At 37.2% G+C, this 12,651-nt stretch overlaps 1 protein-coding gene across 4 annotated transcripts in view; it reads right to left on the minus strand.

Annotated features, from left to right (window-relative positions):
- AEBP2 (AE binding protein 2) overlaps nt 1-12,651 on the minus strand; it is a 72,424-nt gene that overhangs the window by 27,641 nt on the left and 32,132 nt on the right. For all 4 annotated transcript variants that reach the window (XM_060166757.1, XM_060166761.1, XM_060166760.1 and 1 more), the window contains exon 4: nt 2,490-2,676. In XM_060166757.1, the coding sequence (XP_060022740.1) occupies nt 2,490-2,676 (187 nt within the window). The remainder of the gene's footprint in view (nt 1-2,489; nt 2,677-12,651) is intronic.

Genomic DNA, 12,651 nt, shown 5'->3' on the forward strand with positions numbered 1-12,651 from the left:
TTGTTTTTAATTTTTTGGCCCTGCTGCCTGGCATGCGGGATCTTAGTACCCCGACCAGGGAGTGAACCTGTGCCCCCTACAGGGGAAGTACAGAGTCTTAACCACTGGACCACCAAGGAAGTCCCACCATAAATACATTTTTAATGCCAATGAGTCCACCAAAATTCTTTCTAACTCTCAATGCCACCAGTTATTAGCAATGTGACTTTGCACAAACTGCTTGATCTACCTTAGACTGTTTCCTTATTTGAGAAATGGAAATATAACAGCTATAGATTATGAATAAGTAAAATAAATGTATATGAAAAATGCCTTCAGTCATAACGCAGTTTAATTAATATGCTCACACCATTTTTTAAAAAATAAATTCACAAACTTAGAGTAAGCAATCTTTTAGTATGATCATAACAAAGTTAAACATTGAATATTTGATAAAAACATTTTTAAAATTTCTATTTTTATCCCACTAATATTATTATAAACATGTTGTTTTTATTCCTAAGAAAAACACTGTTCAAAGTAAGGAAAAAGAATTTATTATTTTACAGTTGTGGAGCTTTCTAATATATGTAAAATATCTCAAGATCATCTGTAATTAAAAAGTAAATTTTAGGGCTTCCCTGGTGGCGCTGTGGTTAAGAGTCCGCCTGCCGATGCAGGGGACGTGGGTTCGTGCCCCGGTCTGGGAAGATCCCACATGCCGCGGAGCGGCTGGGCCCGTGAGCCATGGCCGCTGGGCCTGTGCGTCCGGAGCCTGTGCTCTGCAACGGGAGAGGCCACAACAGTGAGAGGCCCGCGTAACGCAAAAAAAAAGAAAAAAAAAAAAAGTAAATTTTAGGGCTTCCCTGGTGGAGCAGTGGTTGAGAGTCTGCCTGCCGATGCAGGGGACACGGGATCGTGCCCCGGTCCAGGAGGATCCCACATGCCGCGGAGCGGCTAGGCCTGTGAGCCATGGCCGCTGAGCCTGCACTTCCGGAGCCTGTGCTCCGCCACGGGAGAGGCCACAACAGTGAGAGGCCCGTGTACCACAAAAAAAAAAAAAGAGTAAATTTTACCGACAATAAAAGAAATGGCTTGATTTCCTGGTACAGCATACTCTGAATTACATGTATGCTGATTTACCACACTATTCTGACTTACCACTATGTGGAGTGAAATTATCTCTACTATTCATGGAGTTCACTGTACATCTACACAAATCTAACAGCTGGCATACTCAATAAAACAACATGAATAGCTCTTTTCTCATTGGATTTTTTTGCTCAAAAGGAAATAAACAAAACGCCAGCTAGTGATAAACTAACAGAACCCACAAGACTAAGAATGCAATGACAATGAGAAATCAGTTAAAAAATTTTTTTTAATTTTAAAAAGAGAGATTTATGGGAGAGAAAAAAGTCATGATTTTACCTAAAGCTGAGAAACAAATCCCCTTCCTATTTTGATCTGTTGCTACTAGGGGGAAAAATGTATACTTTCTCCATGCTCTCCAAATATGCTTTTTCCTGAGAAGGATAAGCACTTAGAGAAAATAACAATAACTCACCCCTCTAAATCATTCAAATATATCACTCCTCACTCAAGATTCAAACACAGAAGTCATCACTTGAATTAAATTCAGAATAATAAAAGCTCCCAAATTTCAGATTCTATGCATTCAGACCTTAACCATGTTATGTCCACTATTAAAGTGTCAAGAATGCTCAACTAAAATAACAGTCTCCAAACCAGGTGTGTGTCATGATCCAATAGAGTGGGGAAGAAAATAATATCACTTCTGGATTTTTTTCATCTCTGTTTTTCAGTATTCCTTCTTGGTAATTATAATGCACACTAGCAGTGTTACCTATATATACTGTATAAATACACAAGTTAAGATTGGGTGCCCAACCATTTTTTTAATGAGCTGTATAATGAAATACCTTTGAAGACGACAAAAATAGAGACTCTTCGCCTGCGGTTCAAAAGTATACAATCATCTAATTATGTTCTATCCTAAATATCAAGGATACATCGCATAATTTGATGAGTAAGCCCATAACCATTGTACATGTGTGTCACAGCAAGACTGTTAAGTAGAGACACAGACTACACAGAGCTTCGCTATTCACACACACCACTTTGGAGCAGACAGGTTACTTAACTTTTACTTGATTTTTATCTTTAACATGTTCAAATTTTCTAAAATATTGTCAGAAATACCAACACTGCCATAATTGGTCTTACTTTAGAAGAGAATCAAAGTAGCCCTCAAAATCTAATTACAGAGCTTGGATTCTAAGGCCACATATACTTACATTCCCTTAGCTACTAGAGGTAAAACATACATCACTGAATTCTCACAGTGAAAGACCAAGATCCTATCTGTTCATTACTGTTAACAAAAATAGATAAGCAGAGTTGAAGAATGGTAAAAACTGAATTTGCATGAAAGCCCAAGACAAAAACAAAACCATCTAATACACACTGATTTTCAATGAGACACTTACGTAATGAGCGTCGTCTTTTGTTCTTTAATTTCCTCCTTTTGTTCATTCCAGCTTTAGAAGGAGATTCTTCTTTGGCCTTTGGCTGGCTAGAAACTTTTGAGGAGTTCTGCTGACTGAAGTGTGTGGGTACATGGCGAGCTAGCCCTCCCTGAGAAGCAAAGCTGGCATTGCAGCCACCAACAACACACTAAATAAAAAAATTTTAAAAAATGTCAGGGATGCTGTATAGGATAGAAGCAAAATATGAACGAGTGAATATTTCATATTTTCAGAAGTAAATCAGTAACACTACAGAACTAATTCCAGAAAGGATCTATGAGGGACTAGTACAACCCTTTCACTTTATAGGTTGCACAAAATACAGATTAACCAGTGACAGAGCCTGGAAACTTTCATGACTCCTTAGTTTACTGCTCTTCCCACCATGTGCAAGACAAAAATAGTGGAATCTTCTTCCCAGAAAAATCTGGAGGTTAATCACTTTTCTAAGAGGAGCAGTAAGTCGTTTTCACATCAAAGAATAAGATAATCGAACAATTACTGGGATTCCTGGATTTTCAAAGTTATTTTTATTTTAAGATATATGCTACTTCAGGGAGTTCCCCAGTGGCCTAGTGGTTATGATTCCAGGCTTTCACCGAGTTCAATCCCTGGTCAGGGAACTGAGATCCCGCAAGCCGCGGAGCCGCAAGAAAAAAAAAAAAGATATATGCTACTTCAAAACCTTCATCAGGCTCCCAACTGCTCTACACTGTTTTAACAGACAAGAAAGAAATACAATAATACTGACTTTTAAACTACTGGATCTAGTCGCTCAGAGAAGACAACTTGTATGCTCAGGGTTGGTCTTACGCAACCCTCTATAAGTTCCATTAAATACTGCCTCCTCAGCCTTCTGTACTTGCAAGACTGAGAAAACAAGAGGTCAACTTAACTACCCAAGTCACCTGGCAGATCTGCTATTCCAACAATGAATGCAGAATGTTTGGATATCACTAAAATTACAATGCTCCAATTAGCTACAGTGCAAGTGTGTGATTTCTAGTTAGATCTTAGAAAATAGTATTTGCAGGTCTTCTAACAAATGAATGTTACTAATTAAAACAAACATTTTCCAAAACGATCCCCAAATAGCAAAATCCACAGCTGGATTTTGCTGGTGGCCTTCTATTAGTAAGTTATTAAAGTTGCTTAGTTTCTGACTTGAAAACAAAACTACAAGTACGCAAATTTGCCACGTATGCTACTAAATGTATCCATCACATTATTCCCAGGTGGTTCAACTTAATTACATTTTTCTAGATAATACCACAAAAAAATCCACATGCTTCCAGGCTCTTTCTTTCAATCTAGGTACCGTACCTCTACCATTTTAAACTTCTAAAAACACACTACAACCCTCTCTTAGTTGAGATTATAACTTTATTCACAAAATCTCTCTAAATCTGCCCATGTGAAAGGGAGCTCATCCTCTTTTGAGGACATCCCCACACTTTCAGAGCATAATTAGATAATTTATCCTAACTCATCTTTTCCATGCATTTTGAAGGCAGGAACATACTTTCATGAATATATATATATTACCAGAAGCATCTTGCAAATCACAGGTATTTCTAAATACACTGGCTTATAGATTCTGACAAAAACCAATGCTAGCTAAGACATTTCACAGCAAAATCCTTATATAGTGCCATTAATAATTATTCTATTTATTTCAATATACAAGAGACATGTTATGGGCTCTAACTGTACTCAGAATTGCTAACAAAAGGTTAGGAGGCAGAGGAATGACTCAAGATTTTAGTTCAAATACTTATCTATTCTATATTCAGTACTATGTAAGATGCTAGAAGTATAAGGATGATTAAGACACAGTTCTTGCCCTGAAAGTGCTTACATGTGATCAGCAAGACATACATACAAAGCAACAACTTCAAAGGACTATAGTCAGGGGTAAGGCACAGAGTGTTATGGGAACCCTGAAAAGAAGCCATTAGCCATATTCAGTGCTTACCAATTCATTTAATTCTTACAATCCTATCAATAGTGTGGTCCTCAGATAGCCTACATCAAGAATGTTCAGCTACAGATTCTGACCATGAGAAGTTTAGCATCTAACGGATGCTGAATTCTTAGAATTTAAAAACTTACTACACGTATTTTGAGTACCAGAAAAGAATAATGGTTTTTAAAGCTTCTGTCTTCTGTAGATTACCACATTGCCATAGAACACCACAGTCTACTACAGAAGCCACTAGCCAGATGCTGCTACTTAACATTTTAAATAAGGCTACTATAAGAAACTGAACTTTTATTTTTATTTAATTTTATTAATTTTGTTGAGGTGAATTTCACATAACATAGCATTTTAAAGTATACAATTCAGTGGTATTCAGTGTATTCACAATGTATAAACAAATACAAGGTTATACAAGGATAGCTCCACATCCTTGCCCAGACTTGTTATTTTCCATTTATTTTATTAAAACCATCCTAGTGAGTATGAAGTGTTATCTCATCGTGGTTTTTATTTGTATTTCCTTAATAACTTTTAATTTTAATTTAAAACCTGATATTCAGTTTAACTACTGAAAAAGTTTTAAATATGTTTCGAAAACTTGAGTGTGTGAATCTACTTCTCCAACTGCAAATTTTATGAAATCTAAATACAGATGAAGATGGGGGTGGTGTTAAGAGTTTGGGATTAACATATACACACTACTATATATAAAACAGATAAACAACAAAGCCTACTGTGTAGCAAGAGAACTATATTTAATATCTTGTAATAACCAATAATGGAAAATAATCTGAAAAAGAATATATATACATTTTATATATATGTATGTATAACTGAATCACTTAGCTGTACACTTGTAGCTAACACAACACTGTAAATTAACAATACTTCGATTTTTAAAAAATGGTTAGAAAAATAAATTAAATAAAGATGAATTGTTTAGCACCTGAATTAAGGGTGATGAAGCAGAATTGCCCTAATGGGTTAGTTTTGCACTGTCCAATACATTTTAGTCATTAGACACATACAGCTACTGAGCACTTAAATTGTGGCTAGTCTGAATTAAAAAGTGTTGTTAAGTATAAAATACACACCAAATTTGGAAGATTTAGTACCAAAAAAGCAGAACATCTTATTAATTATACTGTATATTGATAAGGTGCTGAAATGATATAATCAGTTAAGTCAAAGATATTACTTAAATTATTTTCACTTTTTTCAATTATTTTTAACACAGCACTGGAAAATTTTAAACAACACATTTGGGTCACACATATTTCCATTCTACAGTACTGCCATAGACTAAGCCATGCAGTACTTATTTTTCTTTTCAATTTTAGATGTCATCCCTGTATTTCCTAACACCTATCCTAAAAACATACTTTAGGGCTTCCCTGGTGGTGCAGTGGTTAAGAATCTGCCTGCCAATGCGGGGGACACAGGTTCAAGCCCTGGTCCAGGAAGATCCCACATGCCACAGAGCAGCTAAACCCGTGCACCTCAACTACTGAGCTTGCGCTCTAGAGCCCGCGAGCCACAGCTACTGAGCCTGCGCTCTACAGCCCGTGAGCCACAACTACTGAAACCCGTGCGCCTAGAGCCCGTGCTCTGCAACAAGAGAAGCCACCGCAATGAGAAGCCCGCACACCACAATGAAGAGTAGCCCCCGCTCACCGCAACTAGAGAAAGCCCACGTACAGCAACGAAGACCCAACGCAGCCAAAAATAATAAATTTTTAAAAATAAATAAAAAATAAAAACATACTTTGAATAAGCATAATTTGTGTCCCATGTGTCAGATACTTCAAGGAATACGATATAAATAAAATAGTCTTTGCCCTTGGATTCCCAGTTTAGTACTGGTTATTCAAAAAAATTTGTTGAGAAACTCCACATTTCAAATTTTAGAACTGCTTGCTACGTGACTACAGTTAAAGCAGCAATGATAATAACAGTTCTGGTCCAAGTCCTCAGGTTTAAATTGAAAGGGATTTTGTGATATGAACCACCCAGGATTATCCTTAATTACAAGGGCCCAAATACGCTAACAGATCCATTTTGTCCTGGGTTCCTTCAAAACTACAAAGAATAAGCCCTGGTAGTATCTAGAAGTGAGAGAGTAAATATCACAAGTTTATTTTAATCAGCAATGATTCAATGCTCAGGACATAAAATCAATAATGAGAATTCTAACAGAAAATTGTTTTATCTTTGATTTTGATTATTCATCAATCAAGAATAAAAAACAAATCTAAAAAAGAAAATATAGAAAGTACAATGAGAATTTAGAATGAGAGAAAAAGAGTACTTTTTTTTTTTTTTTTTTACGGTACGCGGGCCTCTCACTGTTGTGGCCTCTCCCGTTGCGGAGCACAGGCTCCGGACGCGCAGGCTCAGCAGCCATGGCTCACGGGCCCAGCCGCTGCGCGGCACGTGGGATCTTCCCAGGCCGGGGCACGAACCTGTGTCCCCTTCATCGGCAGGGAGACTCTCAACCACTGCGCCACCACGGAAGCCCCAAAAGAGTACTTTTAATGAAAAGAAATACAACAGAATCACACACCTTTCACTAAAACACAAATTCTTTTACCCTAACAGAGAAAGTAATTTTAAGCACCATCTAATCAATATTCCACTCATTTAGTGTTTATCCCAGAGAACAAGGTGAGAGACAAATCTGCTGCCTCAAATGGTCTTAGTGCCTTCACTCCCCTTAACACAAGCATCTCACAGTGCTGAGTGATTTTACTGTTCAAATATTCAATGTTCCACCCACACATACAACAATGACTACAGAACTCAAGCTACCACACATGGTGCTCTGGTTTAAAAAAAAAAAAGCCTGTTTCAACAATCAGGGAAAAAACTGGTTGTTGGACATTGAGTGTTTTAAATGTTCTGTCTCCCAAATCCACTGAAACATTCAATATGTCAGCTACTCTTGTGGGCAAGTAGCTGTTATAAAATTTGAAACGTGGAATGACAGTTTTTTCAAACAGATTTGTTCGAATGAAGCAACACTAAGACTTTCTTTGCTAGTACAAAGACTGTCTTATTCATACTCATATTCCCGTTAAGTAGTATGAAAATCTACAAGGGGTGACTGAAACATAGAGCAGAAAACACCAGTTTCACAGAAGATATGGTAGTATTTATTAGCAGGTAATCTAAAGGAAAACAAAAATTCCAGGTAGAAACGCTGGTTTCCTAGTTTTGACAAATGTACCACAGAATGTGAGATGATAAGATCGGGGGAAAAAAACTGGGTGAAGGTACATTGGTACCCTCTGTACCATCTTTGCAACCTTTCTGTAATTCTAAAATCTTTCCAAAACAAAAAGCTTTTAAGATTCTCAGGTAGAAAGCACAGCCTATACAAAACCACAATGAGGGCAAAATGTGACCCATTTGAGATCTACAAGTAATATAGTATGGCTGGAACACAATTTCCTATGAAGGTAAAGTAAGGGATTGAATGAGAGTAGAGAAGCAGGTAAGTATCAGATATGATATTATGCATCATGCTAAGAAATAGATTTTAATTTAGAGAGGAGTTATCAAGGATTTCAAATAGTAATAACTAAGTGAACCTTAGAAGAACTGGGAATAACAGAGTGAGAAGTAGTAATAATATTCAAAATACCCTGAGAGGCAAGCAAATCGATAGGATTTGCTAATGCATGGGGCGGTGGGGCGGTATAGGAAAAGTTAAGAGAAGAATCAAGACTATTTCAGGGCTCTTAAAGTCAGGGTAACTGGATGGAAGATCTTAGTATTTACTGAGTCTAAAACAGAACCATGTTTGAAATGGAAAACCAAGATTTTGTACATGTTAAGTTCAAAATGCCCTATTAGACATCCAAGCTGAATATTCTATTCTGGAATCCAAGAGGGAAAGTCAGGGCTAGAGGTAATCTGGGAGTAATCAGAATATACACAGTATTTAAAACCAAAGGACTATGGGGCTTCCCTAGTGGCGCAGTGGTTGAGAGTCCGCCTGCCGATGCAGGGGACACGGGTTTGTGCCCCGGTCCGGGAAGATCCCACATGCCGTGGAGCGGCTGGGCCCGTGAGCCATGGCCGCTGAGCCTGTCCCCTGCATCGGCAGGCGGACTCTCAACCACTGCTGCCACCAGGGAAGCCCTAGGGTGAGAATTTTTGACAGCACTCTCCAACATTTAGAAGTGAGGCAGAACAGAGGTCAGCAAAGCAGACTGGGAAGAAGCAGCCACTGAGTCTGGGTGGGGATGAACAACAGGCAAGTGTGATATCAAGGAGGCCCAGAGAAGAAAGAGTAAAAACAAGATCCCATATGCAACATGCACATAGTAAACACAGCATACATCTTTCTTCCCCTGTACCTTTTTCCCTCCTTTCAACGAGCACTGAATTGGTAACCTCATTTACCAGAGAAATATTGCTTAGTTATCAGCTTTTATAACTAACAAAGTTCACCTAGTGTTATAATAAGTGGTATTTCTCTTACAGGTCCCCCCATAAGAGAAATATCTTGTAAACAGAAGTTCTTAAGCCTGGGTACACACCCAAATCACCAGAAAGATTTCTTTAAATATAGCAATGACAGGCAGCACATCCCAGAGATTCTAATTTAATTGGTCATGGGTGCAACTCAGGCACCAGAATTTGAATACCAAGTGGCACAGCTCATATAGTAAAAAAAAGAACTACCTCTTGATTATTACCAGATTTCCAAATAATGAGATCCCTACCATTCTCAACAGTGACCAATCGGTTTTTCATTTCTGGAGGGGAGAGGAATCACCTTTTGTTTTTCAGTATCATCATGTTCACTGCAGCTATTTTCCTTATTTTTTTTTTTTTCTATTTTCCTTATTTTACTCAAACTGTACCATCTTTGGTCAGTGGGAGCCTGCTAAAAACTGTCTGCCGAGGCTAGGGAACATGAGAGCTTCAAATACACAGACACACAGAGACATACACACAGAGAATTAAAGCTAGAACAGGGTGCTTTAAGCTTTGTGTTATTACAGAGAATGTCTGTTGAAAAGCAAAAGAGTCTCACAAAAATATATATATATATACACACATATATAATTTAAAAAGATACATAATAAATATATATATAATTTTAAAATGTATTTTATACATATATCTGTGAGGTGATGGATGTATTAATTAACTAGATGGAGGGAATACTTTCACAATTGACTAATGCGTATCAAATCATCACGACGTATACTTTAAGTATCTTACAATTTTATTTGTCAATTATACCTCAAAAATGCTGGGGGGAAAAAGCAGAAGATTTTTTAAATTATCAGTATCAACTAACATTATAAAACAGGTTACAAAGGAACTGAAGAAGGAAATTATTGCATCACCCATCGCAGTGAATGATGTATTATTAGCATCACTATGTCCTGTAAAAATTACCAGAATTTGCCTGTGTGCACAACTGTAAGCCACCCACAGGAATAAAGATATGATAGTTTAAGTCTGGTTTGATAAAATTTCTTTTTTCTTCATCGACAATTTAGGCTACGTTCTTGATTCCAAAACACCTAAAAAGACTGTCTATTTCATGTATAAGGTCTGAAAGAAAATCTGAGTTTTTCAAGCAATACTCTATCACAATAAGAAGTCACTCAGATGTGTCACTATTATGAACGAAGCCAATCATGTTGAGCTGCTGGAGACTAGCTGCTGAGGAAAACTTACAATAAATTCATTAACCCATGACAACTAAGTGACGACAAGTACTGTGTTCAAAGTAAACAGAAATACTAGAGTAGGGGAGAAACATGTAGGAAGAAAAAAAAAACTATGGAGCCTATCTGAAAAGTTCAACTATGTAATTTCTAACATACTATACAAATTTGTCCAGACAAGCCACTGCCACACTGGCAAAAAAGGAAATCAAAACGATCACGAAACATGCTATGTATGACTAATTTTTATTTTCTTCAGTTAAGTAAAATATTTCTGAGCATGGTGAGTTGAAGCCAATTAGCCATGATAAAGCTTAATACCAAATGACTAAGAAAAATCAAAATCACACTTAAAAAAAAGAAGACCAGAGAATAGTTGAAAGAATTCCAAAATCCTAGTCCTATAAACACATGTAATGTTTTCCAAACCTTTAATAATAAAAGGTTTCACTACGTTAAACAAAATGGCAGCAGCAACTCCCCTTCACACAAACTCTAAATGCACATACAAAGCAAGGGTGTATACACAAGACAAAGAGAATATGGGGAGAGGCTGGGGCAGAAGGTGCTTATCTAGGAATAATCTTTGCACTTTAATTATAAAAGATAAACATTATTAAAAGAAAAAACTATATTTACATTTTAGGAGTATGTTTGATTTTACAAAACTAAAATTTCATAACGAGCTGACATGATCAATTATTTTCATATGACATTAACTTCTTCTCAAGCACAAAACAACAAGTTTAAGAAACATCAAATGTAACTTAAACATAAATGACACATCCATGACTTTCATTTATTTCCCATGTCAACTCAATTAGGTCTTACAGACTTGCAGTTTCTACCCTTTGCCATTACCAACACTCCAATGGACTTTTACCATCTGAATCTTTAGACAGTTGCTCCAGAAGCCACATGAGCAAAAACTGATAAATATATAAAAATCTGTATTAGATGAGCATCAAAATGATAGTCATGTATGATAAGCCAAAGAATAACATACAGCTTCCCTGGTGGCGCAGTGGTTAAGAATCCACCTGCCAGTGCAGGGGACACATGTTCGAGCCCTGGTCCGGGAAGATCCCACATGCCGCGGAGCAACTAAGTCCGTGCGCCACAACTAGTAAGCTTGCACTCTAGAGCCTGCAAGCCACAACTACTGAGCCCTCGTGCCACAACTACTGAAGCCCGTGTGCCTAGAGCCCATGCTCTGCAAGTAGAGAAGCCACCACAATGAGAAGCCTGCGCACTGCAACGAAGAGTAGCCCCCGCTCGTCGCAACTAGGGAAAACCCACGTGCAGCAACAAAGACCCAATGCAGCCAAAAATTAAATAAATTTATTTAAAAAAAAAGAATAACATAATACATGAGTCATTCTGTAGACAGATGATTGACTGACTGATAGAATAAAGAGTAGAAAGCGCTGAAAGTAGAATGTCAACTTATAAACTTAGATGGTAAGAGAGAAAAAAACTCATTTTGTAACCCTCATAGTAATAAATGATTCAGGCAAGAAACATTAATGGATACTAAAACTAGTTCTAATGGGGAACAATATATTCATATAGTTCAAAGTATCTCTCCAAAAATTAATCATTAATTGTAAAGGGACAAATAAGTTTATGGTAGAGAACCTGGCAAATTCCACCTTAACCAAGTGATGCTAGGTAATTTCATCCATGATGGAACAAACTCTCATCAAGTGTCCCCTGAAGTGATACTGTGACAATTTTATTCTATTTTCACCAAAAATGCATAAACTGAATCTGATCACATCAAACAACCCCCAAGTGGGCAACATACTACAAAATAAAATGTTTATACTTTTCAAAAATATTAGTGCTATAAAAGATAAAGACAGGCTGAGGAAACTGTAAGTTTTAAGGAGTCATGAAAACTAAATGTAATGCATGATCCTCAACTGGATTCTAAACCAAGGGGGGAGAAAAACGGCTATGAAGGACATTATTGGGACAATTAGTGAAATCTGAATAGCTGATGGCATCAATGTTAAATTTCTGGAACTTGGTAACTGTACTAAGGTTATGTAAATGAACGTCCTTGCTCTTAGGAAATAACACACACTGAAGTATCTAGGGATACGGCTCCTCTTAAATGGTTCCCCCAAAATAGTGTGCACGCGTGTGCGTGTGTGTGTATGTAGGAAAAAAGGGAGGAAAGAAGAGAGAGAGATGGGGGGAGGGAGACAGATGGAGAGATGGATGATGTACTGCTGGATGGAAAGATACAGAGAAAGAAAATGTGGCAAAATGTTAACTGGTGAATCTGGCTGAAGGGTATACAGGAGTTCTTTACCCATACATGTGTGAGAGAGAAATATATGGGAGTTCTTGTATCTTTTCTGCAAGTTGAAATTTTTCAAAATTAAAAGTTTAAAAAATCTGTGTTTTAGAAAAAGTACCATAAAAAGTCAAGAAAAAGGTCAAA

Source organism: Lagenorhynchus albirostris, chromosome 11 (assembly GCF_949774975.1).
Source record: "Lagenorhynchus albirostris chromosome 11, mLagAlb1.1, whole genome shotgun sequence".
In the NCBI taxonomy this organism is placed as follows: Eukaryota; Metazoa; Chordata; class Mammalia; order Artiodactyla; family Delphinidae; genus Lagenorhynchus; species Lagenorhynchus albirostris.